The sequence below is a fragment of the Lepidochelys kempii genome, chromosome 9, assembly GCF_965140265.1.
Source record: "Lepidochelys kempii isolate rLepKem1 chromosome 9, rLepKem1.hap2, whole genome shotgun sequence".
Lineage (NCBI taxonomy): Eukaryota > Metazoa > Chordata > Testudines > Cheloniidae > Lepidochelys > Lepidochelys kempii.
Genome location: NC_133264.1, coordinates 8,386,294 through 8,412,849, shown reverse-complemented (window position 1 = coordinate 8,412,849; position 26,556 = coordinate 8,386,294). Strand labels below are relative to the sequence as shown.

At 62.9% G+C, this 26,556-nt stretch overlaps 1 protein-coding gene across 2 annotated transcripts; it reads left to right on the top strand.

Annotated features, from left to right (window-relative positions):
• The first annotated feature begins 631 nt into the window (after window positions 1-631).
• On the top strand, window positions 632-21,876 carry CHRD (chordin). 2 transcript variants are annotated; one of them, XM_073359226.1, is made up of 23 exons: window positions 632-1,103; window positions 1,904-2,007; window positions 3,194-3,317; window positions 4,761-4,907; window positions 5,183-5,300; window positions 7,379-7,475; window positions 7,747-7,888; window positions 8,156-8,296; window positions 8,517-8,599; window positions 8,697-8,844; window positions 9,164-9,270; window positions 10,093-10,209; window positions 13,189-13,345; window positions 13,540-13,772; window positions 14,055-14,168; window positions 16,661-16,861; window positions 17,898-17,991; window positions 18,287-18,343; window positions 18,475-18,578; window positions 18,948-19,050; window positions 19,999-20,153; window positions 20,453-20,546; window positions 21,001-21,876. In XM_073359226.1, the coding sequence occupies exons 1-23, from the start codon at window positions 968-970 to the stop codon at window positions 21,057-21,059; spliced, it is 2,835 nt and encodes a 944-aa protein (XP_073215327.1). In that variant the 5' UTR covers window positions 632-967; the 3' UTR covers window positions 21,060-21,876. The 2 variants fall into 2 exon arrangements, with proteins under 2 accessions (XP_073215327.1, XP_073215326.1); XM_073359225.1 differs by having other exon boundaries at window positions 3,191-3,317.
• Window positions 21,877-26,556: the final 4,680 nt, after the last annotated feature.

Genomic DNA, 26,556 nt, shown 5'->3' with positions numbered 1-26,556 from the left:
TATGGGCTATGAGGTGGGCTGGGGCAGTGCACGGGCTATGAGGTGGGGTGAGGGGGTACAGGGGATCCGGGCTAGGAGGTGGGGCGGGGGGTACAGGGGATCCGGGCTAGGAGGTGGGACGGGGGGTACAGGGGATCCGGGCTAGGAGGTGGGGCGGGGGGTACAGGGGATCCGGACTAGGAGGTGGGGCGGGGGGTACAGGGGATCCGGGCTAGGAGGTGGGGCGGGGGGTACAGGGGATCCGGGCTAGGAGGTGGGGCGGGGGGTACAGGGGATCCGGGCTAGGAGGTGGGGCGGGGGGTACAGGGGATCCGGGCTAGGAGGTGGGACGGGGGGTACAGGGGATCCGGGCTAGGAGGTGGGGCGGGGGGTACAGGGGATCCGGACTAGGAGGTGGGGCGGGGGGTACAGGGGATCCGGGCTAGGAGGTGGGGTCCGGGCGGGGTAGCGGGTGCAGGGGGCGGTGGGGGTCCGGGCGGGAGACGGGCTATGAGGTGGCGTGGGACTGGGATGGGGGGTGCCCCCACATCCCTTCTCCAGGGCGTTACTTTGGGGCAGAGACGGGTCCGCGGCGCGGGGGCCGTGTGCGGGGCCGGGCTGCCCCCGTCCCGCTCCCCCCCCGTCGGGGGCCGGCTGCCATTGGGCGGCTCGGCCGGGCGGGCTGCGCGCACCGCGGGCCCAATCCACAAGCCCCCCGCGGCCCCGCGTCTGCTTCCCATTCCGCTCCGGCCCCCGGGCGCTCGCCGCGAACCGGACCCCCGCTGGGGGCTCTAATCCCCCGGGCCGGCCGCTGCCGGCGCCTCATTAGCGGAGCCTTTGTTTGCTCAGGATGCCTCCGCTCCGCGCGGCCCGTGCCGGAGCCTATAAAACCTGCCGGGGGCCGGGGCCGGGGCACTGGGAGCCCTGACTCGCCCCGCGCTGCGCAGCCGGACGCCGGGGTCCCCCAGCCTTGCGCGCCCCTCTGGCCATGGCCGCCCTGCCGCTGCTGCTGGCCGGGCTGCTGCCCCTCGCCCTCTGCCCCGCGCCGGGCGAAGCCTCCCGTCCCAAGCCCCTTCTGCCCATCCAGCCCGAGAAGGACCCGCTCCCCTCCAAGGGGGCGGCAGGTAGGAGCCCGGGGTGGGGGGGGGGCGCAGGCGGGACCCCGCCCGGGGTGGGGAGCCTCGCGGGGAGGGGCGGCAGGTGGGAGCCCCCCGGGCGGCGCAGGAGAGCCCCGCGCGGGGTGGGGGAGCCCGGCTGCCAGGGTGGCACAGGGGGGCTTGGGGGCGCAGCGGTTTCGCGGCAAGGGGCCGCCGGGGGCTCTGCGCTGGGACGTTCCCCAGCCCCGGGCTGTGGGGGGGGGCAGGCTGGGGTGAGCGGGGCCTGCGGAGCGACTCCTGCCCTCCCTGGCACAGCTACCCGCTCCAGCCTCCATCTGGTTCGCATTGATGGATTTACGCCCCCCCGTGCGCTCGGCTTGGACGGGAGACAGCGGCGGGGAGGGGCCGGGCCGGGCCGGGCCGGGCAACCTCTCACCAGTGCAGGATCTCATCGCCTCTCAGCCCTGCCCCCTGGCCCAGCCAGCCCTGCCCCGTGCCAGCCGCAACAGGGCGAGGGCACCAGGGGCTGGGTGGAGTGGGGGATGGAGACCTGCCCTGCGCCAGCTGCAGCAGGCAGACAAGCATGGGATGGGCAGGGGGTGTATGAGGTGCCTTGGGAAAAGCAAGATGGCAGGGGTGGCACGGGCTAGGTGTCTGGGGTGTGCCCTGGCCGCAGGGTTGGCACAGGCTGGGTGGAGGGGCCCTGGCCATAGGGGAATGGCATGAGGGGCACGGCTGGCAGGGCTGGCTGCAGGGGGATGGCAGAGTGGCAGGGCTGGGCCCTGGGTTGCCGGCCCCGCTCTCAGGATGTTGCTCCCCGTCCGCAGGCTGCTCGTTCGGAGGAAGGTTCTATGCCCTGGAGGACACTTGGCACCCAGACCTGGGCGAGCCCTTTGGGGTGATGCACTGTGTGGTCTGCTACTGCGAGCCGGTAAGCGGGGAGCCCCTGTTCCCAGAGCACCTAGGGGGGCCCCCCAGAACCCTGGGCCCCGCACTCCCCTCTGAGCCCAGCCTCCGCCCACTTGGCTGCTGCGCTCCACAGCCCCAGGCAGTGAGCACCTACCTCCCCTCCCCTCCCCTCCCCTCCCACCCTAGGGGTGTACAGTACGGGGGGCTGTACAGAGCCCTGCGGGTGGGGGGCAGTACAGAGCCCTGGGGGCAAGGGGAAGTACAGAGCTCTGGTGGTGGTGGACAGGGACAGTACAGAGCCCTGGGGGTGGGGGCCAGTACAGAGCTCTGCGGGGGGGTGGGCGGGGACAGGGAGTACAGAGCCCTGGGGGCAGTACAGAGCTCTGCGGGGGGGTGGGCGGGGACAGGGAGTACAGAGTCCTGGGGGCAGTACAGAGCTGTAGGAAAGGAAATTGTTTAGAGGGGGGCCGTGGCCCTTCCCCCTCCTTTCTCCTACCCCCTCCATCACTTTCTGAGGAGCAGGACACATCTGCTGCAGCCCTTCAGCAGCCCCCCCCCCTCCCCCTGTTTCTCCTGGAACTGGGCATTTGGGAGGGGACGGGACTGTGCGTGGAACTGGCCTTTCCCTGCCAACCCCCCCTGCCCCTCCCCTCCTGGGAATCCCTGCGCCCATGTAACAGGAGGCACAGAGCAAACCGCCAGCATGGCAGCGTCCTGCACCCACACCTGGCTGGTCCCTGCTCCTCCAGCTGCAATGGGGAGGGGGGCTGCAAAGGGGGCCTTGGCCCTCGGTCCCAGAGCCCGGCCCCCCTGGCCTGGACACACAGCCAGGAAGTGGGGGGCACTTGTGGCCGGGAAGCAGCTGTGCACAGCCGTGGAGGGGGAACCCGAGGCTGGTGTACACGGGGTCTGCTGCTCAGCAGCACCGCTAATGGCTCTAAGGCAGCCAAGAGGCGAAGTGCGGGGGGACTGCATGCAGGGCGAGCCTGGAGGGGATCAGCAGGAGACCTTTGCAAAAAGAGGGGTGCCTGTGAAGGGGGCACTGGCCTGTTTGTGGGGGGGCTGAGCTGAGGAGTTTTGCAGGCAGGTGTGCTAAGCTGGGGCTTGGGGAGAATGGGGTCACCCCTGTGGGGCTGGGAGCTGGGTCTCTCACCAAGCAGGCCACACGAGGGCACGGTGAAGAATATTTCTGTCTTCCATCCCAGCAGAGGAATCGCCGAGGGAAACCAACAGGCAAAGTCAGCTGTAAGAATATTAAACATGACTGTCCCGCCCTGCCCTGCAGTGAGTCTGTCCTGCTGCCGGGACACTGCTGCAAGACCTGCCCAAAGGGTAAGAGGCCCTGCCTTTCTCCTGGGACCGTCTGCACGTCACAGCCACATTGCGTGGCTCCCGTGTGACGGGTCTCGCTCGCTGCGTGTGGCTGGGCCCGAAAGCGATGGGAGGAAAGCGGGGTTTGCTCAGAGTGTTTGCGTTGTGTGTCTGACAGACGTTGTGTGGAGTGGGTGCCCCTCGGCCCCTCGTGCAGGCAGTGTCCTGTTTGTTTGGCAGCAGTGGGGAAGAGAGAAACAAGTGGTGGTAAAGACTGGGGGGACGGGAATGGCTCGGGGAAGGACAGTGCTCGAAACTTTGACGCCTCTTTGAAACCGATGGCATGTGAAGTTGGCGATGTTCCACCCATTCACGAATGGGTCGTCATAAGGGGCTTTAGAGTCCAATCAAAGGCAATGTCCCTGCCCCAAGGCGCTTACAATCCAAACAGACAATGCCCAGACCAAGAAGGGGAGGCGGCGGGGGGGGGTGCTCGTGTTGGCACCTTTTGTTATTATTACTGCTATGATTCTGTTGCCCTCTGTTCTGTTCGCTTTTCCGCCCTAGCGTTTTATATGACTGCCCATCACGGTAGTATCTGAGGGTCTGATCTTTGCGGGGAGGGGTCTAGGGCTAAAACCTGGCTGGAACTACACCCTGTACAAGAGACGCACAGACTCTCCTGCCTCCAGGCAAGAGACTTCCACTAGTTAGCAGGGTTAGGAGGACAATTCCCTCGTGGGAAGGTTATTGCATAATTGTCCACTAGGGGGCTTGCGGCCCCTTTCTCAGAGGCACCAGGCACTCTTGCGGACCGGGTGGCAGGCACGGACCCCGGCTCTGGGACCGTGCCCTCTCCCCCACTCCTGGTCTCCTGGTGTGGGCGTGCCGTGGGCGTTCTGGTCTCCTGGTGTGGGCGTGCCGTGTGCCGAATGGAATCCGAGCTGGCCCCTGAGACATCGGTGCCCCTCTGGGGCTCGGGGGCCTCCGCGGGAGCTGTAAGCGGGAACACCGCTGTCTGGGGAGTCCTCCTCCTCCGTCGCTCCGGTGGGAGAGGCACGTGACCCTAAAGCCTCAAGGTGGCCATTAAGGTGCATCCCTGGTGCTTCCTGTGGGGCCCAGGCTGCTCTGTCCATGGAGGGGATTTACTGTGTTGTGCTGAGGTTTTATTTCAGCTCTTATGAAACCCCTGCACCGCAACTGCCATAAAGCACTCGCCAGGGCAGGATCCTGGGTACTCGTATAAAGCCATGTTCCACGTGAGCTAGTGCTTTGAGCAGAAGGGACAGGCGGTCAGGGGAGCAGAGCGCCATTCCTGGTTCTGCTATAGGCTCGCTGAGTCACTTTGGAGGAAGTCCCTTCTTTTTCTGCGCCTCGGTTTCCCCCTCGGAGAGATGGGGATTATGCCACATGCCCCACTTGCACTGAAGATGCAAAGAATGGTTGTAATGCTTCTCCTTTCAGCCTCTCCCAGTGTCCCGGAGAAGAGGCCTGAGCCCATCTTCGACAGCTTCGAGTATTTCCAGGATAAGGAGGACGACTTGCATAAGAGCTACAATGATCGCTCCTACCTGAGCTCGGAGGACCTCACCCGGGACGACAGCCGCACAGGTAGTTTTCTGCCTGACCTCGGTGGCTGGGGGGCGATGGGCCTGGGATGGGGCAGGAGGGCTGGGGATGTATTGCAGGCTTGATTCAGTATTTGCTAAGTTTAGAAGAGTAAATCCCAGAGACTGCGAGCCACAGTCCCCTCCCCACCCCGATGTCAGTGGAGAAAGGGACTCTTGGGGGGCAGTTTGCATTCTCCCCCCTGCATGCAGAACCCAACATCCCAGGGCCCCGAGCTGAAGGAATAACTAAGATCTCCTTCCACTTTCCTCCCCCAGACTTTGTGGCCTTGCTGACCAGTGGTGCGGAGCCCTGGCTGCCCCTGTCCAGCGCCGTGGCTAAAGCCAGGTTCACACTCGTGCGTTCCTACCTGCTCTTCTCCATCAACTACGAAAGGTCAGTCCCACCCCAGGCTCTCGGACAGCCCCAAGGAAACTCCCAGCCAGAGGCTGAACAGAAGAGTCCAGAGCCTCCTCGTCTGCAGTCTACAAGGATCGTAGATGGGACTGGGGGGTGGGCTAGTCTATTTCCAGCCCTCCAGCCAGTGTCCATGCTGGGGGTCTGCAGTTTTGTAGCACACCCAGGCTGCTTCTGCATGCCTGCCCTGGGCAGTTGGTGGGCACCCGTGCGGGGAGGTCCCTGCACTCGCATCCCACTCACCCCGCTGTCACGAGCAAGATGAGGTCAGTGCCCCAGCTGCCCAATCCCTGGGCCAGGCTGCCCAAGCAGGTAGCAAGTCCCTCTTGTTTATCAGCTGAGAAAGGGTTATTGCAAAGCCGGTCTCTGGGGTTTAACTGTTCGCTGGCTTCCTGTCTATTAGGCCTTCAGAGCCCGTCTGATAGGCAGCTGGTATTTCTCTAATATCATTACGAAACAGCTGAACAGCCCCGGTAATTCCTCCCTGGGACTCCAGAGACTCCGTCACAGGCAGGAACATTCCTTTCCTCAAGGTTTTTATTAAAAACAAATTCAGGAAAATGGGAAAGGATCCAATAAACCGGGTCCAAACACACATGGTGGCGAGCCCAGCTGCTTCTCCACGCTCCTCGGAGCGCTTAGCACCGCCTTCAGCAGGCCCCCGCCACTCCAGGCCTGGCTCAGGGACCTGCAATCAATCCCTCCCCACCTTCAGGATCGCTGATGGTTCAACTGGATCCGCGCGAGGAGGGAGCTGAGCTCAGCTACTCTGATGCTGCAGCCCCCCCCCCCTTTTTCCAGGGCTTTGCATAGTGAAGTGGTGACTAATTTGAAACGAAGTCAGTGTAGCCAAAGAAGGCGAAACGCGTATTATTTCTAGCCACGTTGGAGTGCCTGGCACTTGGCAGACCTGGGAGAGGATCCGGCCCCTGCCCCAAGTTGTTTACAATCCCAGGTCCTCATCCTGCAACTGCTTCTGTGCTGGAGGAGCCCTTGGCTGGCACAGACCCCATTGGAGTCAGTGGGGCACTGCCCTGAGCTCTGGGGTCTGCCTGCATGGTGCCCCTCTGCCATCAGCAGGCTCCGTGCCAATGCAGGGGGTCTGCCTGTGCAGGAACACTTTCAGGATTGGGGCCCCTGTTGGACAGATAACCCAATGGATAATAATAAGCTTCAATCTCCATCCTGCTCCTCACCCTGGAGCCAGTAGGTGGTGCTCACCCAAACCCCATAGCAGACCGAGGGGCAGGGGGAGGGAGGAGGTGCCCTGGGTCCCCCGCCCCAGCTCTCTGGAGTCTCAGGGGAGCAGCGCAATAATACGCAAGAAGAAGCCTGCCTGGTTACAAACCCGGTTCAGCCAATTCCAGCCCCCACCTGCAGTCTGCCAGCTCAGCCGTCCAGGGGGACGCACGCTCTCGTTGCATACAGCTGCAGGACGGAGATGCCCCTGCATGGCCCCTAGCCCAGGCCTGATGCTTCTCTGCTGGCTTTGCACAAACTGCCCGTTTGGCTCAGCCCCAATTCTCAGATCCCCGGGGAGATGTCTCCTCCCGACTCCGGTTCTCCTCTCTGCCCAGCACTTCGGTGTCTGTGCCGCTGAGACAGGGATCATCCCCTCCCTGCAGAGGCCTTGGCCCAGGCAGCCCCCAGGGCACAGCATGTGGCTAGCCAGTGAGAAGCCGGTCTCCCTGGTGCTGAGCTGGGGGGGTTATCTGCCCCATCTTCCCACTCTCCGGTTTAATCAATGAATGTGTTTCTATGGTAGCCGTCGCTATAATGCCCCAGACTGGGGAGAATTTGCACACACCCCCTTTGGCCCCCATGGGGGCTGTCAGGGAGTCCCCGGAAGCTGGGTGACCTTCCATGGGGCAGGGATCAACCAGACAAGGCCCTGGAAAGGAGATCCTCCCCTGGGACTCGTGTTGGGGTGAAGGGTCTCAGCTCTGGGAGTCACAGCTAGGGCTTTCGGGGGCCAGGCAGGGCCAGTGTGTCCTCCCCCCACCCCCTCTGCCTGGCCACCCTGGCTCGCTCAGCCGCTCCGGTTCCCCCCCACGCAGGCTGGGTCCGCCGAGCCGCGTCCGCTTCACCGACCCCGAGGGCAACGTCCTGTTTGAGCACCCCGTGCAGAAGAGCGTCTCCCTGCAGGACGGCATGGTGAGTGGCACCGCCGTGGGCCGCTGAGACAGCAGCCCCGGGGCTGGGCCCGGCAGGAGGCAGTTACCCTTGCCCACGGGCCTCTGTGCCTCCTGGGGCCGCTTCCTTTCTCCGTGCTGCCTCCGCTGGGCCAGCCCCATTGCCAGCGATGTCCCTCCCTCGCGTCCGTGGGACTGCGCTCTCCTGACCCTTTCTCCCCTTGGCTCTGGCACGGGCTGCCCTGCCCGCCCTGCCTCGCCCCTCCCCACTCACCAGCTGCCCCTCCCCACAGATCTGCGGCATGTGGCGGAACCTGCACAAACCCTCCATCCGGCTGCTGAAGTCTGAGCAGCTCCGCATCTCCCTGGCCACCAAGGCTCAGCCGGCCGGCGAGATCCAAGGCCCAATCATCAAGCACCGGGCCCTCTTCGCAGGTAACTGTCCCCTTCCCGCTGCCCCTGCCCTGGGGCAGCTCTGAGAGCCCTGGGTGTCTGGGGCCTCATTGCATGGGGGGCCCCCACTGGCCGCAGTACCTTTGGCTGGGGTCTCCGCGGCAGCCAATGCCCCGAGTCCCAGCCAGCCCATTCGGGATGCCCGATGTCTCACTGCCCCCACGCCCAGGTTATCTGTGTCCCCAGGGCCCCTGCCCATCCCCCACCCCGGGCTGACCCTCACAACCTTCTACCCTTTCAAAATCCCAGAGACCTTCAGCGCCATCCTGACCTCCGTGGACCCGACCCACATGGGCACGGGGGGCATCGCCATGCTGACCCTGAGTGACACCGAGAACAATTTGCACTTCATCCTCATGGCCAAGGGGCTGCTGGAGCCGGCAGACAAAGGTAAGTGGGGACAGCGAGGCAAGGCCTGGAGCAGCCTTGGGGCTCTCGCACCAGGCGGAGCATACTTGGGCAGAGGGGGTTGGGATGGAAGGGTCTGTGTGGGGGCAGTCAGGGGCTGTGTAATGTCGCTGGAGGAGGGACTGGGTGTGGGGGAATTGTGGGGGTGTGGGGTGGAGGGGATCATTGCGGGCAGCCTGTCTAACGCTCTTTGCCTTTGCAGAATTTCCTTGGGTCTCACTTAGGGTCCGGATCCTGCACCAGAACCGGGTGCTGCGTGAGGTCAGGGCCAACATCACAATGCAGGTAAGCAGCCCCCTTGCCACCCGTTCCCCCTTCCCCGCTGTCCCCTGGAAGCCAAGCCATGGCACTTTTCCCCTCCTCCCGGTGGCTGTCTCCGCAGGACCCAGACTTCGCGGAGGTGCTGAGCGACCTGTCGAGCCGCGAGATGCTGTGGCTTGCACAGGGGCAGCTGAAGATCACGGCGGAGACGGAGGGCAGACACCTGCGCCAGATCGCCGGCTACATCACTGCCAGGAAGAGCTGTGACAGTGAGTGGCAGGGAGAGGACGTCGGGGCCTCGCTAGAGCAGGATAGGAGCTGAAGAAACGGACTGCTGGGTCCGCTGGGGTGCATGGGGTGCTGGAATGGGAGTGTCAGAGGGCGGGGCCTCCTAGGAAAGGGCGGAGCCTTCCACCCCCCAGGAGGCCCCCGGAAGGGAAGGGTGGCCCATCGGCCCTGGCTCCCTTGGGGGCAGCCCGAGGTCCAGGTTAGCACATGGTGTTGTGGTGTCTGGCCGTGCGGCCACCCGGGGCACAGGGTGGCTCTGGATGCCATGCCTGAGAGCCCTGTGGCCCCTCTTGATTACAGCCATCCAGAGCGTGCTGTGCGGAGGAGATGCCCTGTTGCCAACCAAGACAGGAGCTGTGGGGTCTGCCAAGCTGATGCTCCATGAGAACGGGACGCTGGAGTACCAGGTAGGGAGGGTCGGTGCAGGGGCAACATGGGGTTGGGGCTACACTTGTGAGTGTTTGGAGAAACCTACATGAGCACCTTGATCCTCAACCCTTTCCACACTGGGACCCAGCAGGGAGGGCATAGACACTAACTCCATGGGTGCTCCAGGAGTACCCACGGGGGGGGGGGAAATAGTGGGTGCTCAGCGCCCACTGGCCACAGCTGTTCTCCACCCCTGCTCATCAGGGGCACCATCGCTGATGCCCAACAGCTGTTTGGCGGCTCAGGGAGGGACTTGGGGGAGAGTGGAGAGTGGCGGGTGGGCGGGAACCTCGGGGGGTGGGGAGGGGGAAGAAGCGGTATAAAAGCAGGTCCTTGGGGGAGTGGGGAGCTGAGCACTCCCAGGGAAAAGGAAAAGTCGGACACACACACACACCTGTCCATGTGCCCCTGGGAGCTGTGATCCCCGCTCTGCAGGCTGGGAACCCCAGGCAGACCTGCCATTGGAACATGGAGTCGGGTCTCTTGGGTTCTGTTTCCAGCCCTGGGAGGGGAGGGAGGGTGTGGCTGGGGCTGGCGGGGAGCCTGCACATCACGACCCTTCCCTTCCCTGTCCTGAATTTTGGTTTCCCACCTGTGAAATGGGGCTAGTGGCCCTGCCCCTGCAGAAGGGCTGCCGGGTTAATGCGGGTAACGTCCGCAGTGCTGTGAACGCACAGTGCTGAGTGGCGATAATGATGGGTGGACGGACCACCGCACCCCCTCTCCACACCCACGGGTGCAGCTGGGTTGATTTTTCCCGGGGAGCTTTGCTAACGTGCTGCCCCCGTGCCTCCCCGCAGGTCCAGGTAGCAGGGATGGCGAGTGAAGTCACCAGTGTCACCCTGGAGACCAAGCCGCGGAGGAAGAACAAACGCAACATCCTGCTTGACATGACGCCCAGCTACAGGGAGGGGCTGGTGAGCGCCCTGCCGGGGGTAGACACTGGGGGTGGATAAGCATCCAGGGGGCCCTGGATAGACCCCTCCCCTGGAGGATGATTGTGGGGGCAGTGTGGGGCCATCCCCTCCAGCCGTTGTCCAGTCTAACGGACCAGATCCTGGTGCACTGGCTGAGAGCCCCTGGATGTGGACCCGTGCCTCGTCCTCTGGATCTCCCTCCAGCTCGCCTGGGTGGCTCCTCTCTCCGGTCCCTTCTGTTTGCCTGGGAACAGGGCCCGGGACAGCTGTGTCCGGCTGAAAGACCCTCTCCCCGCTCTGCGCTCTGTACTCCCAGACTCCTGCATCTGTCACCCCCAAATCACACTGGCCACTGAGGGGGCTGTGCCTCATGGCAAGCTTCTGTCTGATGTGCTGCCCGCTCCCTCGGCTGGTCAGGATCCCAGGGCTGGGGTCTGGATCTTTCCTTCTCCAGCTTGCCCACTGGATGCTCTCTGGACCAGGAGGCCCTGATCCAAGGGGGATAGCTGGTGCTAAGCTAGGCTGCTGGAGAGAGGCAGGTCCTGGGGGTTTGTTCTCAAGCAGGGCTCTGGTTCCTGGCTCATGTCACAATGACTCCATTCTCTGGCGTCCCCCGCGGCCCTATCCTCCCCCTGTGCTGTCTCTAGCCCTCCCACTATGGCTGGTGTCTGTTCTGCCCCCGATTCAGGGATTTGGGGTGTTTCACTGGCCAGGGCCTCCCTTCTCCTCAGCAGTGTCCCTGCGCTGCCCAGTAACTGCGTCCCCTCTGCATGCGGCATTGAGCCACATGGCTTCCCTGGTCCGTCCCGGTGACAGCTCTCCTACCCACGCCAATCTAGTGCTGCCACAGCAGCCTGGGCCCCCTCTTGCCCTCTGCCAGCTCTCCATGAAGTCATGGGGGCTCTGGGTATGTGAGCAGGGGAGAGCGGAGTTTTCCTTTCCAGAACCCCCATGCTACTTACCTCCACCACCTGCCCCCCACTACCAGTCAGCCAGAACAAGCCAGATCCAGCTAGGCCCTTTGGGCCCCGATCACCAGGGCAAAGGCCTTGGGAATAAACCCGCGGAGAAAAGGCACAGCCAAGACTCCTTGGGCAACCTGGCCCTGGCTGCAGCTGGCACCTCCCTTGAGGAGGAGCTTAAAGAGATTGCAGGCAAAATCCATGTGGCAAATACTGGGGGGGGGGCAGTCCCAGGCTGGAGAGGGGCTGATCCAAACCCCAAGAGCCCTGGGGCAGTTTGGGGTACTGTCCAGTCCGGAGATGTGTGTATTCCAGGCCCGGTGCTCCACCATGGCACAGGGGGTGCGCAATACCCAACACTAGAGCGGAGTGACAGCGTCTCACACCCACCTGGCACTTGTCCTGGGTTAGGGCCCTGCAGAATCACCCCTGACGTCTGTCACCTTTGATCTGTTGCTTTGCTCATTCCTCCAGCCTCTTCTCGCTGATCCTTTTTTGTGCTGTTTTTGAGCCGCTCCTTCCCCCAGGGCTGTGTAGATCGGCCTCCGTTTTCCCCCTTTCTCCTCCCATCGGAATAGACCCATTTCCTCTCTAACTAGATTCCAAAGCCCTTTCTTGCCCTCCCTGCCCCTGCTGGCTTTCCTGCCAGCTCTGTAGAGGCTACTCCCTGGCCTGCATGTGTCCAGGTGGAATCTCACGCTGCATGTTCCCCTTTGGCTCCTGCTCCCTTCCTGATTTGATAGGAATTGCTGGATCAGATCAGAGGCCCGCCTAGCTCAGACAATTGCCAGTGCCAGACTAAGGAGTGAAAAATGCCCTAGCGGGCAATTATGGAATAACTTACCCACAGGGCACTTTCCTTCCTGACCCCAGGCAGCCAGCCCTTATGCCCTGAAGCCTGAGGATTTATATCCCGCCTAGCAAGTGTTTCTCCCGCTCTAATTTAGCTGGAGATGTTCTCATTACCCACCTCCTGGTCTGAATCCTAATGAGTTCTTGGCTTCAGTGATGCCTGGGGGACTCATTGCCACAAGGTTTATCACATGCCTAGGACAATCCTGTTCCCTTGGGTCAGTGTTAGAACTTGTCTCTTAGATTTAACGAGCGTCCCCTCACCCTTGTATGAGGGGAGGGTTTACTGTCCCCCTCTGCCATCCGCTTGTAGCCCTTTATCACATCTCTTCTCTAAACTGTCCCAGACGTCTCAGCCCCTCTCCAGACGGGAATTCCCAGCCAGGCTGCTGAGACATTGTCGCCGGTCTCTGAACCCTGCTCTCCGCTGGGAGATGAGGGGCACAGAGCTGAGCACAGGATGCCAGGTGGGGCAGCCCACTGAGTTCGTGTCGTCCGCTCGTCGCCCTGCAGTGGCTGTGCACCTTTCACGTGAGATCAATAGTGATTGTGGAGCCCCTTCTTCTCCATCCCCCTCTGCAAACGGGCATTAAATCTGCCTCTGCTGATCATGCGGCTGGGATGTGGAAGGGGCAGATGCCATGCTAGGAAGGCAAAGTGGGTGGATTGGAAGAGATTTGGGGGCCAGTCTCTGTATATTTAACTAGCCCCATCTCACTCCCTCTGTACTGTTATGAGAAGATAGTGTCATCTGGCTGTGGCTAGTTCAGCATGTTATATGTCCGACCCCTTTCTCCAGCCCCACATAAGATCTCTGGGGCAAGGCCCATGCTGTTTCAGTATGTATGGGCAGGGGGGTAATACCCCTGCCTCAGCGGAGGGTTTGAACCTGGGACCTTCAGCACCACAGTACAGATATCAATCACTTGAGCTAAAAGAGTAACTCCATTACCTGGTAGCAGTAGTAGACTGTTACCCATAGTGGCACAACCCCTGGAGGAGGATGGGAGGTGCATTTTGTCAGGGTTGTGTGGCCGGGTAGGCCACTCCCACTTAGCGTGGTGCTCTGTCCCCCTCTGTGTGGCTGCTTCTGAAAGTAAGTGATAGTCTCTCTCCCCGGCTCCCCCAGCAAGCTCATTAACCTCTCTCCCCGCACCCTGGCCAGGCCAGCGGGACCTGGCAGCACATGAACGCCCGGGACACCCACATGTTACTGCAGAGCGAGCTCTTCCTCAACGTGGCCACCAAGGACTTTGAGGAGGGGGAAGTGCGGGGACAGATCAGCTCCCTGCTGTACAGCGGCCTCCTGGCACGATATTCAGGTACCTGCTGCTGGGTGGCGTCCTGTTTCCCCTCACCCGGCTGCCAGCCCCACTGGGCTGGAGGGCATGAGGTGGGTGGGTCTCTGTAGGTCAGGGACCCCAGGGGCTGGCCCCAGGGACTGCAGAGTGGGCGGGTGACACCTTTTGCTGGCATAGCTGGAAGCACGTGTCTGACCCGTGCCCCTTGTGCCCAGAACTGCCCATCCCCCTGGCTGGCCAGCTGGTGTCTCCCCCTGTGCGGACCGGCTCGGCGGGACACGCCTGGGTCTCCCTGGACGAACACTGCCACCTACACTACGAGATCGTGGTGGGCGGGCTCGGCAAGTCGGACGACGTCGCCATCAGCGCCCACCTGCACGGCGTCGCCGAGCTGGGCGAGCGCGGCCATGAGCACACCCGGCTCCTCAAAGGCTTCTACGGCACCGAGGTGATGGGCCTGCGGGGCGGTGTGCCGGGGGAAGGGGGTCCTTGGGGGAGGGGCTGGGGGGGGTCTGTGGCTGGAGAGGGGTGATGGGGCCCTTGTGGGGGGGAAGAGGGGCTGGGGAGAAAGGGGGGACCCTTGGCGGGAGGGGCTGGGGGTACCGGGCTCTCGGAGCAGCGCCGCCCCAGAGCACGGTGCCCCCTATAACCTCGGCAGTTCTGTGCTGGCCCTGGCTCCGGGGCAGGGGAGCAGACGGGCCCCGCTAATGCCCCCCTCCTCTGTGCCTAGGCCCAGGGCGTGGTGAAGGACCTGGACGCAGAGCTACGGCACCACCTGGCCCAGGGCACGGCCTTCCTGCAAGTCAGCACCAAAGTCAACCCCCGCGGGGAGATGCGGGGGAGGGTAGGTGCCACTGACTCACCCCCTCCGGCTTTCCGCTCCCTGGGCAGCCGCTGCGGGAGTCCCAGACCCAGCCAGGCGCCAGGCCCTGCCAAAGGCTGACTCAGCCCGGATTGGTCGCAGCCTGCCAGGGCCAGCGACCCCCCCGCCCCCGGCAGCGGGCTGGGGGCGCTGTGCTGCTGGGCCTGCTCCACCCGGGTGCCCAGGAGAGGGGGACCCCAGCACTAGCCACCCTGCTCCGGGCTGTGAAACCGCTCCGCATCCCTCGGACAGGAGCAAGGAGCGCCCAGCGTCCCTGCTAGCCCGTGCATCCACCCTCCCAAGAGTGCGTGTCGCTGCAGGCTCCTCTGGTACCAGCTCCCTGCCCTTTCTTTGCCACTTTGGGGCAATGGGCCGCCCAGCACTGCATGCAGAGTTCTCTGGGGCCGATGCCTCGCTCCTGACCTGCAGCCCCCTGCCATCCCAGGCCCCTGCCGAGCAGCCACCGCCGATGGTACCAAATTGTGCAGGGACCGTGCTGGGCACTGCTGTGCCGTAGGGACTGGGACGAGCCCAAACTCTGTCGCTCGCAGCCTGAGCCAGACCGGAGGAGATGGAAAGACACGCGTTAGCCCATCCCTCTCCGAGCCGGCTCAGCTGACGTTTGGAAACTCGGGACATGCTGCCCCCCTGCAAGGATTAGGCCAACCAGAGCATAGGTCTCCCTCCCGACAGCGGTTCAGGATGCCCCGTCCTTATCAATGCTCCCAGAGGGGGTGTGGGCCAAGCCAGAAAGCAGAGAGTTAATGCCCTTCCTGCCCTGCCCTCTGCCCAACCCCTGCAGGAGAAGGCAAAGGCTAGCTGGAGTGGAAGGAGCAGCCTGACTCCGTCTCTCCCCATCGGCCCCTCTGCTCCCCTGCTCCTCCAGCTGACCCCCTCGTCCAGGTTCAGGGCCCCGGGCTCAGAAGCTGCTGTGTTGGGCCAGCGGTGCCTGTCCCTGGCACCAGCCCTGCCCCTGGTATTCCCGGGTGCTAACTCCACTGGCTCCCAGGATGGAAAAACCAGCGGGAGGGGATATTTGCAGACAGAGCAGCATCCGCTCCCTGGCTGGGCCCGGAGCCCCGGCGGCTTTCCCAGAAGCTATGTTTGGCTGGGACGCCTCCAGCTGCCTCTTTGCTATTCATCAGCTGCAGCATGTTTGTGTCTTGGCTGCCCCGGAGACCCCGGGAGCCTTGCTTCCCCAGGGAAGGGGCTTGACCGTGCAGGAACAGGAGCAGCTGCTGCCTGGCATCCCCTGGCACTGCTCTGGCTGGCACCATGTAGCAGGGCTGGCCGCTGCTTGGGTGCCAGGGCTAGAGCTGGAAAGGAAGTTTATTCTTTAAAGAAAACTTGCATTAATTCCTCCATTCTCCTCAATCCTCTTCTCCCAACAGCAGGGAGGGGAAGTAGGGGGCTTCCCTGGCCACGGGGAGATGGGGCAGGTGCAAGCTGCGCTGTCCAGCTGCAGGCCAGAGTATCCTGCAGGGGGCAGCGCTCTGGGATGCAGGCGGGATTGGCTGGCAGCCCCAGCGCTATCCGGCAGGGGCAGCGCATGGGGCGAGGGGGACCGAGACTGGCAGCAGCTCGGGGTGGAAGGCAGCAGGGCGAGTTTGTCCCTTGCAGGCCTGGCTCAGCAGCGCCACCTTTGCGTAGGTTAAAGAACGTTCCGAACCATTAGGAAAGGGAGATAGAACAAGATAGACAATATCCCAGTGCCCCTATATAAACCCCTGGTGTGCCCACCCCTCGAATCCTGCGGGCAGCTCTGGGCGCCCCCTCTCAGCAAAGAGATATTCGTGTTGGAAAAGATACGCAGAAGGGCAACCAAAATGATTAGGGGTTTGGAACAGCTTCTGTGTGAGGAGAGATTAAAAAAATTTTTGGATTGTCTGGCTGGAAAAAGACGACTTGTGGGGGATATGACACAGGTCTATAAAACCATGACGGGTGTGGAGAAAGTGAATAGGGAAGTGTTATTTATTCCTTCACATAACACAAGAGTCAGGAGACACCCAATGAAATTAAGAGGCAGCAGGTTTAAATCAAACAAAAGGAAGTATTTCTTCACACAACACACAGGCAACCTGTGGAACTCCTTGCCAAGGGATGTTGTGAAGGCCAAAACTATAACAGGGTTTAAAAAAAAAAATTAGATAAGTTCACTGAGGATGGGTCCATCAATGGCAATTAGCCAGGATGGGCAGGGATGCAACCCCATGTTCTGGGTGTCCCTAGCCTCTGACTGCCAGAAGCTGGGAGTGGACAACAGGGGCTGGATCACTTGATTGCCTGTTCCATTCATTCCCTGTGCAGCACCTGGCACCGGCGCTTGGCAGAAGACAAGACACTGGGCTAGATGGACCATTGGTCTGACCCAACCTGGCCGTTCATATGTACTTTCTGGGCCAGGCCCTGGCTGATAACCCCCCACCTCCTGCAGCCCTGCCCCTTACCCGCTGGTGCCCTTTCCCTGCCAGGTGCACATTCCCAACCAGTGCGAGTCGGGGGGTGTCCGGCTGGCCCCTGAAGAGGATGAGCTCCTAGAAGAGCCCAAGCCCAAGGACCCCGAGCAACTGAAGAAAGACCCCAACTCCTGCTTCTTTGAGGGGCAGCATCGAGCACACGGCTCTCGTTGGGCCCCTGCCTACGACAGGAAGTGCTCCCTCTGCAGCTGCCAGGTGGGTGCAAGGGATCCCCGAGGCTGCTGCCGCACCCTGGCACCTGCCATGGCTTCTGACCTAGTCCGTGGGGCTGGGCACAGCATTGGTCTGCATTTAGCTCCTTAAGACCAAGGAGCCAGGAGGGGTGCCTGCCTTCCCCTGGTCACTGCAGCCACCCCCAGGGTGGGAGTGAGGGGCCGGCCTCTCAGTCAGCCTCCCCCCACACGCACCCCCATCCCCACCCTAATGCTGGCAGCTGCCCTGGTGTGCCAGGCTTCCACCAGCTGAGCTGGGTCCTTCTGTCTGCCAGCTCCTTGTCACCCTCCACCCCCCAGGCACTCCCCCCCAGCTGGCACCTTTCTCCATCCAGCCCACCGTAAAGCTGCACCCATCCAGCTGCCTCTTGAACTCCTGCACCCCTGTCACTTCTTGCTCCTTCCCCTCCGGAGATAGGCCCCTGGGGAGGATGGGGAGCAGGGACCTCAAGCTCTCTGGTCCTGGGCTGCCCCTGCTCAGGGGCTGTGGGCCAGGGAGACACGTCCCATGTGGAGCCTGGCGTTTCTTTCCCGGCAGCCCCGGGTGGGCTGCTTGTGGGCAGAGTAGGCTCCCAGGGCAGGGCTGCTGCTTCAGGCCTTGGGGGGGGGGGGATCCCTTCTGGGTTGAGTGTGTAACTGGCTTTGCACCTGCATGTGCCACTGTAGCCACTGACAGCCTGCTTCTAGAGAGGATAAGCGATCACCGGCTGCTGCTGCCTCGAGGGAGAGCACAGGGCTGAGCCTGCAGCTTTGGCGCTGTAAGCCCAGGGTTCTAGCCTGGCTCCCGGGGAGCAGGTGGGCTCTGTCTACGGCTTGTCCATCTCTGCAGCACGGATTCAACCCCAGGGCTGTGCCCCCTCCCTTGGGTTTGGGGTGACTGCCAACCCCTAGCTTCCCCCTGCTGCTGATCCACATCCCAAGTTCCCTGGGGTTACAAAGGCACCAGATGCCCTCTGCTGGGCGGTGTCTAATGAGATGTGTGATTTCCCCCCCCCCGCCCCGCCCCTCCCCTCCTGCAGAAGCGTACGGTGATCTGCGACCCGATCCTCTGCCAGCCCCTGAACTGCACCCAGCAGGTTCACCTAGAGGACCGGTGCTGCCCAGTCTGTGAAGGTACTGGGCTGGGGGCTGCTGACAGAGGGGAGGGCCGTGGGGGTGAGGAGGGGGCTATACCCTGTGACACAGGGCCCAGGAAGATGTTCAGGGGGTCCCAGAAGGGGCAGTCTGCCTTGAAGCGGTGTGTTGGGCTGAAGGGGGAGCTGGGAGGAGGGTGCAGCTCTTCTGGAGGCATCTGTGTATCCCCAGCAAGGGGCTGGCAGTGCCAGGCAGCTGGCCCAGCTGTGGCAGAGCGCCCGGCCCAGCCAGCGTCCGTGTGTCTGTCCCTCACGGATTCCTCTTGTTTGGACAGAGAGGAAGGCAAGCCAGGAAGAGCTGAGAGCGGAGAAGGCCCGGGACAGCAGCGAGGGTGAGTTCTGCCCGGCAGGAGGGGAGGGCGGGCAGTAAGCCCTGACCCGACCCGGGAGGCAGGGCTCTCTCTGGGCCCCTCTGCCCCGCCTGGCTCCGGATCTCTAACGCTTTCCCCATCGGCTACCCCAGGCTGCTACTTCGACGGCGACAAGACATGGCGAGGAACTGGCACCCGGTGGCACCCTGTGGTCCCCCCCTTTGGCCTGATCAAATGCGCCATCTGCACCTGCAAGGTACCGTGGAGCCCTTGTCCAGGGAGGGGCAGCCCTGTGGGCCCAGCGCTGGCATGGCTCCTCCTGGCATGGCCCTGTGTTTCAGCTGAACCTGGGCCCCCTCCTGCAGGACAAGAGAAGAGGCCTGGGGCTGGGTGTGCCATGGAGGAGTGCTCCAGGGATGGGATCCATGGGGCAGGTGAGAGCCCAGTGATGGGAGAGAATGTGCCCCCAGTCAGTGAGGGGCCCCCAGCAATTCCCTTTCCCCTTGGGTTTCCTCCCAGCCCCTTGAGAGCTGGGTTCTGGCTCCTGACCCTGGGATTCTGGCCCCCTGGTGAAGGGTTCCTGGTGTCATGTGGTCTCAGCCCACCCCATCCTCTCTCCGTTCAGGGCGCGACGGGTGAAGTGCACTGTGAGAAGGTCCAGTGCCCGCGCCTGACCTGCAGCAACCCCATCCGAGTCAGCCCGTCCGACTGCTGCAAGCAGTGCCCAGGTGCGTCCTCCAGCCGGACCATGCGTGGCCATGGTCTGCCTCGCCGCCGTGCCCAGGGCGCCCAGCTGCAGTCAGGGCCCCGCTCTGCCAGGCCTGGCATGGATGCACAAACATCCCACGCCCTGGATGAGATTGGGGGCCGCATCATGTTGGGTGCTGCACAGGCCCCCCCTCCTCCAGCTGGCTTAGATTACTGCCCGGACCCAGAGCGGGAGTCCCTGATGCTCCCACAGGAGCAATGGGCCTAGCCCCACGCCGGGGAGTGGGGAAGGGGTGGAGTGAAGGGTGCTTGCGCCCCATGACCCGTTGGCTGTGGGGCGGTGGTCAGTGCGAGCACCTAGGGTCTGGGCTGAGAGCATCCAGCTCATTTCAGCCAGCACCATCAGCTTGGACTGGATTTGAACCCGCTGCCCGAGGGTTTCACGTAAGGCTTCTAGTGCAGGGCAGGGTGGGCCGCCCTTCTCGCTCCCATGATGCTCAGCTGCCCCAGGCTGCGGCTCCATCCCCATCTCAGGCTTGGCATCCTCGGCCCCTTGGGCAGGCCAGTCCGCTTGGAGGATCTGTGGTCCCAGCCCGCCATTCTCCTGCACCCACCCATGTGGGCTGGCTGCTTCCTCCTCCTGCCAGCCACACACTCCTGGGGAGCCAGCTGGGAAGAAACTTCGGGGTGGTTATTCCATGATTGCCCACTAGGGGGAAGTCTTACCCCTTCTTCGAGGCAGGAGGCCAGGTTAGATGGGCCCCCGCTCTGATCGGATCCCTGCTCCCCCTTGCCGGCCTCCGGACTCTGCGGCCCCGTTCTGCCGAGTCTGGGGAAGCTCTGTCTCCTGCTCCACCCCGTGCAGGGCACGCCGCCTTGGGGGGCGAGGAGGCATCTCCGGGGGGCACGGCGGACACCCGCTCCGCCACACGAAGGCAGGGCATTGCCTGTGTTTCTGCTCCCCGCAGCTCCGGAGAAGAGCCCCCCCGAGCTGGCGGACGTGATGCAGGCAGACGGACCCCGGGCCTGCCGGTTTGGGCGTCAGTGGTACATGAACAATGAGAGCTGGCACCCCACGGTGCCCCCCTTCGGGGAGATGAAGTGCATCACCTGCTGGTGTGTGGTGAGTGCCTGGGCTCGCCCCCCGGGATCGCTGCATGGACACAAGCCCAGGAACAGCCTCTCTGAGCCCTTGGGGGAACCAGAGGCCCCATGCTGTGAAGGGGGCAGGGAGTTCTGCCATCAGAGGCTGGATAACAGGCTTTCTGGGCACTGACCTATGGGCAGCCAGGCCCCCTGTGCCCTCCTCCCCTGCTCTCCAACCTGGCCAGGCCTCCTGGCCACACCCCCACCCGGCCAGGCCCCTGGTTTTCTTCCCAGGCCCACCGGGCCCCTGTCTAACTCCCTTCTCCTCCCCTGCAGTCCGGGGAGACCCATTGCCAGCGCCAGGAATGTTCCCCCGCTTCCTGCTCCGGTCATGCCAAGAAGGAGACCCGCTGTTGCGCCCGGTGCCGGGGTGAGTGTCGGGCAGGCCTGTCTGTCCATCCCCGGTCTGTTCCCCTGCCCTCCTCGCAGCACTTGTGCACAGCTTGGGGATCAGTGTTCTCCAATGGCTCCTGCGTGCCTGATCCACTTGGCGCCGGGTCGGTGGGCCCTGATCCGGGAGGGTGGGCCCCGAGTCGCCACGTCCCAAGGTATCAAAGGCGCCTCCCTTCCCAGGAACAGGTTCCACGGCTGCTGAGGGATCTCCAGGTCTGCCCAGACTCCTCCCCGGGCCAGTGGCCTCACGAGTACAAGCTTGGCCACTTCAGCCCAGCCATGGGCCGAGATTAGCCTCACTGCAGGGTCCCGCTGGGGCCTGGCCCGAGCAGAGCTCAGCCCGGATGCTTGCCAAGGGCAGAGCTAGGACTGGGCGAGCCCCCTGCTCGCTGTCTCGAACCCTGCTCAGTGGTTCTGCCTCTGTTCCGCAGCCCCAGAAGAAGCCCAGGAGAAGCTCAGAGCTGACACCCCAGAGGCCTGGAGCCGCTAGCTGGACACCAGTGGGAGGAGGAGGAGCCGGTCTGGAGCAGCCGCCCAGTCGCATGACCAAGAACTGTGCTGCCCCAGCCCAGGGCACTGCTCCCTGCTGGCTGCGGGGAAGCTGGGGTGCGTGGCCCAGGCCAATCCCCCGGCCAGCCCTAGACTAGTTTTGTTTCTTTGGTTTGTGTAACATGACAGATTCAGCCTTCTGCTTCCACCCAGGCCTGAGCCGCTGCTCTGGGGAGAGCCCCGGGCCCCTGCCTCTGCCCTGAGGGGGCTGGCTGGCTCTGCTGCAAAGCTGGGCCCCCCAGGGAATGACACTGGGCAGAGACTGCGCTGCACATGGCAACAGCCCCGCTCCGTGATAGTGTGGGCCTCCACCCTGATCCCATTGGGAGGCTGAGGATCCTGGCGTGCTGTCCTCCCTGTGCCCCCAAACCCACTCTCCCTCTGGGGAGGCACACGGCCACTGCGGGGATGGGGGCCCAGGTGAGCCTCTCCATCAATACCTGTGGCCGTGCAGCCCTGCGTCCTGTCCCAGCTGGGCTCCCTGGGCATGGCCCACGCCTGGCTTGTACATAGTGTAAAATCTCCCTGTCCCTCCGCCCTCTCCTCTCTCTGCTTGTTCTTTGTCTGGGTTTGTCGTGTAATTTATGGTTCTAGGAGGGCCTGTCCGTCTTGAGCAGACAAATTAATCTTCAATAATTTAGTCTGCTCAGGGCGGGCCCCTCCCTGCCTCGCTCAGGGCGGGGCCCCGGCCCTCCCCGCCCTGCGCAGACAAATGAATTTGGGGAGATTGTGTATTTATTAAAAACAAATGAACCTGCCCCACTGCGGCTCTGCCTCTCATTGCTGCCCCCTGCTGGGAGGCACCGTCAGCGTGGAGCCAGAGCACTGCTGCGACCGGCCACACGCATGTCCTGCCCTCCTGCCCTCACCTGGGATTAGCACCCCTCTGCCTGAGACAGCCCCCACCCCCTCTCCATCCAGCACTCTCCACTGCCCAAGATCTCTGCTGTTCCCCCTCCCTCAGGCTTAGCACTGATGGGATTAGAGCACCCCCTGGTGGCACTGAGGTGGGATTTGCCTTGAGGAATGGGTGCCTCCGGGCTCTGTTTTGAAGACCCAAAGGAGGGAGCTTGGGCCGGTGGGGAAGGAATCTCACCCCCTGGCTGGGGTCACTGGACAGCCGCGGGGCTGGGCTCCATGCAGGGGAAGTTCTAGACCAGGGGCTCCCATGCTTTGCTGGGGTCTGGATGGCAGGGCAGCTCTCCCAGCCCGGGCAGCAGGCAGAAAAGGGCAAGGCAGGGAGCAGCTGCAGTGAGAAAGCAATTGTCCCTCCGAGCCAGGGGAAGGCTCTGAGGGTAAATAAGGGAGAGATGCTGCTCCATGAAGCTGGGCCTGAGTACTCCTGAAACACTGGGCGAGGGGGAGAGACAGGCGGGGCGGGGGCAGAAGAACGGCCGGGGAGGGAGGCAGGGCTGGGGAGACCAGGCATGGAGGGCTGAGTGGGAGCAGAGATACAGACAGGCTCACAGCACAGGTAGATGGGCTGGCTGGAGTACACTGGCCTGCTCCTCCCTGTGTGGATTAGGTGGGGTTGGCAGGGGTCCCTGTCCCTCCTGGAGAACGCTGCCTGTTCCCACCCCACCCCCTGCATTCTCCAATCTTGCCAGCCTGTGATTGGGTCTCACTTCCCAGCGTGGACCCTGCTGCTTCCTGGCTCATGGGAGGGAGGCAGGGATCTCTCCCTGGCTCTGCCACTGACTTGAGTGATCCTGGGCAAGTCCCTCCTACTCTGTGACTCAGTTTCCCCATCTTTGAAATGGGGACGATGATCCTCCCCACCCTTGTAAGGTGCTTTGAGATCCTCGGCTGGACAGGGCTGGAGACGGGGTGGTCTCAGTCCTTGCAGCTGCTGTGAAGGAGGCGGGTGGCCGGCCCTGCAGTCAGCCCCCAGCTCTCCCACCAAGGCCCAGCACAGGGCTGAGCTTTGTAGGTGCAGGGTTACGTGTGGCCGCAGCCTGTGGCGGTGGGGTAGGTCCTCGCTGCAGAGTTAACTTGGGCTGGCACCCAGGGCAGCCCACTTGCCTTGGCCTCGCGTGGGTGTGAGCGGCCACCCTGCAATGCCTGCTTGCTGGGCCCTCCCTGGCACTACGCTCACCCCCCGTGTCACCAAACGCTCTGGAGGTGCATCTCCGGGCTGTCAGTGCGGCAGCGAGCCGAGCCAGCCCCGGATTCTTTCCCAGGAACGGTGGGAGAACTTGTCCGCCCTTCTGGGTGGCTGGGGCACTGTGGGAGGGCACTGCTGGCCCATCGGCACGTGCAGGGTTAGCCAGCGGCCGCAGGGCCCAGGGCTGGTTACCAGCTGAGTGTAAGCAGCATCCAAGCTCTAGCCTAGACCAGCTAGCCTGGGCGTGACGTCCCACCAGGCTCGGGGGAGAGGCTCTGTGTGAGGACAGGAGCCACGTACCAGCTTGCGTGAAGTCTGTGGGGTCAAACTGCAGCCGTTTAAATGGTCCCTGTTGAGCTGGGCTGCTCCCCCAGCAGCTGCAGACCAAGCCTTTGAGAAGGGCCCATTGGCCAGTCCAGGCTCTCCTCTCCTGGGATATGGGCCCCAGCAAGGTCATGGCTGGCAGATCCCTTTGGGGGGCCTTGGAAAGGTGCAAGGATTCCAGGGGGGACACGGCTGTGTCAGGTCCCCAGGCTCCTTCTCTTCCTCAGCCCTGCAGAAGACCCTGGCTGGCAGGTCCAATGCTTCAGCCAGCCCTGGGCCTGGCTGCTCTAGGAAGTACTTGGGCCTGCAGCTCTTGGGCAGGCCAGCGAGGCCACTAGAAGAGAGAGGAAATCCTCAAGGAAAGGGTTAATCCTGGGGGCCATTCACAAGGCTCTGGCTAAGTGGACCCTAAGCCAAGGCTAGAATCAGCTGGGAGTTGCCCTGTGGCCCATTTGATACGTGCTCGGCCAATGCAGATGTTTGCCCCTCCCGCAGAGCTGAGCCCCGGCCGAGCGCTGCTCGCCAGCCTCCCGGTCACCTCCCAACCCCAGGGCCAGGAGGCTATGAAACCTGGGGGCCAAGCACTGCCCTCCCCGAGCTCCCTGAGAGAACTGGAAATGCTCAGCGGGGGGGCGACAGCCAGAGTGCCCCAGCCAGCCCTCCCCGCTGATAGCGCCTGGCGCTGGGCCATGCTGGGCCCACTTTGATGATGATTAGTGCCCAGGGCTGTAGTGTTTGAACGCTGCCTGGCTGCCAGTGCCCTCTACAGGAGCTTGGAGGCCTGGGCCCTGGGGGTGGGGGGTTATTTGGTGAGCCGGAGCAGCCCCAGACGCCTGCCAGCAATAGTCACCCTGCCTGGAGGCAGAGCCTTGCTCTGCACTGCCAGTGGGGGCGGGGGGACTGGGCACCTTGGCACTGAGTTAAAGCACCAGCTGTGATTGGCAACATATCAACGGGAACCACTCCGGCTGCTTCACCTCCCCCTATGCTTTAACTAAGGCAGCCTCAGTCCCCCCGTGGGGATGCACGTGGCGAGGCGCCAAAGGGCACAGATCCGGGGAGTGCAGAGGGAGCCAGGGTCCGAGCAAGCCCCGACCAGCACTCCTGCCTCCCCGCCCCGAGCCTGCGCGCCCCACATTGGGCCGTGCCATGCTGCTGTGTCCCGTATTGTGCACTGGGACCTTGCTCCCCAGCTGAAAGTCCAGGCGGTGATTGCCCCATAGCTCTGGGCACTCCTGTGCACATTCGCTGCCACAGTGGGAAGGAACCAGCACGTGAGGCCTTGCGTGAGGCAGCAAACGTCACGCACGCGTGCCATGGCCAGGAGACGAGAGCTGGGCAGAGGCCAAGGAGCTGGAAGGGAATGTGGGAGGGGGAGGGACGTGGCATCTCAGAGCGTCATGCCCTCGGGGGCAGCGTGATGGCATTGTAATTACGTCTAGAGCCAAATAGCTGGGAGTGATGGGCAGCTGGAGCCTGTCTCGGCACCGTGAGCACCTTGTGGCCTTACGGTTAATGCGGGGCGCTAATTGCACATGTCACGGATCCCAGGGTCGCTCTCGGGGGGCTGTCTGGAGAATTAGGACGATGATGAGTGAGACCCACCGAGAGTCTTGAGGAGTTTTATTATTGCCACGATTGCTGTCAGCGACATCCCAGAACAAGAACAACCAGCTAAGGAGAGGGCCGGACGCGCCTCACGGAACCCCACGTGCCCGCCGGGTTCCCCCATGAGGGCACAGGTTGTCACCAGCCCGCAGGCCTGCTGAGGGTTAGGGTTAGGTCCCTTTTTGATGCCCTCTCTACCTCCTTACGCCCACCTATGTGATTAGGTTGTTGCCTCAGGTCCAGATTGGCAATTCCTGCCCCCTGTGCTGGGCGGCCCGACAACAGTGTGTGTCTGCACAGCTCAAAGGCTCTCTGGCCCGTGCCATTACAGAGTCTGACCAAACAAAGCCTACGCGGGCCAGACAGTGGCTCACCTGAGGGATACGAATCCTCTAACGGAGGTTTATTTACTTGGGTTAACTTCAATCAGCCCTAGCGTGGCCTTAGGCTGTTTCCAGCACCGGGCCTCGGCTGCGTACCAGACATCAGGCTCACTGCAACGCCCCCTTTAGAACAACCTTCACGCAGTTTGGGGGGGGCTCATGGGGGTGCTGAGGGGGTGGCGCTGTAGTGTCATTTGCACTGAGGTAGCCAGCGTCCCAACCCTGAGATACAAATGGTTGGAACACCTGCGCATGGGTCAGGAGTCAAAGGGTAACAGCGTGTGTGTTTCAGAGCAGCAGCCGTGTCTGTCTGTATCCGCAAAAAGAACAGGAGGACGTGTGGCACCTTAGAGACAAACCCATTTATCTGAGCGTGAGCTTTCGTGGGCTACAGCTTGCTTCGTCGGATGCGTGTGTGCTTGTGTGTGTGCACTTGTGACTGGTCCACGTGTGTCTCCAGGAGGAGCAGCTCCTAGGGGTGTGGACCCTCCAGGCTGAGGGGGCCAATCCATCAGAATCAGTGCGCAGCAAGCAGCATGGGGCACCTTTGAAGGCCCAGGGATTGCCCCCCCACACACACTCACTGCCCCCATAAGCCCCCCCACAATGGCCCCCCACCCTGTACCCCATGGCCCCACAGCCCCCCCATGCCCTCACACACACTGTCCCCCACAGTTCATACACACCCTGTCATGGAGTCCCTGGGCGATGCTCTGGAACTGCTCCCCATGAAGCCAGTCAGGACTCTGGGGCAGTCGCCTTTCTGGAAGCAGCCTGTCTGCAGGACACACAGCTCACACGGCTTCCACCTTCCTGGGTCTGACCTCAGAGCATTCAGCCTCCTCTGCCCCTCCGTGCGCTTCCCATAGCGAGTCCGCTCAGGTGGGCTCCTGGGGAAGCCAGAGGGTCCTGCCCCCCAACTCCGCAGTCAGACGGGACTCTCAGCCAGCCAGTAAAACAGAAGGTTTATTAGACGACAGGAACATGGTCTAAAACAGAGCTTGCAGGTGCAAAGAACG

Coding starts and splice junctions, on each gene's coding strand:
- CHRD (XM_073359225.1), top strand. CDS start 968: ATGGCCGCCCTGCCGCTGCTGCTGGCCGGGCTGCTGCCCCTCGCCCTC. Junction 4,908..5,182: donor CCGGGACGACAGCCGCACAG/GTAGTTTTCTGC, acceptor TTCCTCCCCCAG/ACTTTGTGGCCTTGCTGACC. Junction 7,476..7,746: donor TCTCCCTGCAGGACGGCATG/GTGAGTGGCACC, acceptor CCCTCCCCACAG/ATCTGCGGCATGTGGCGGAA.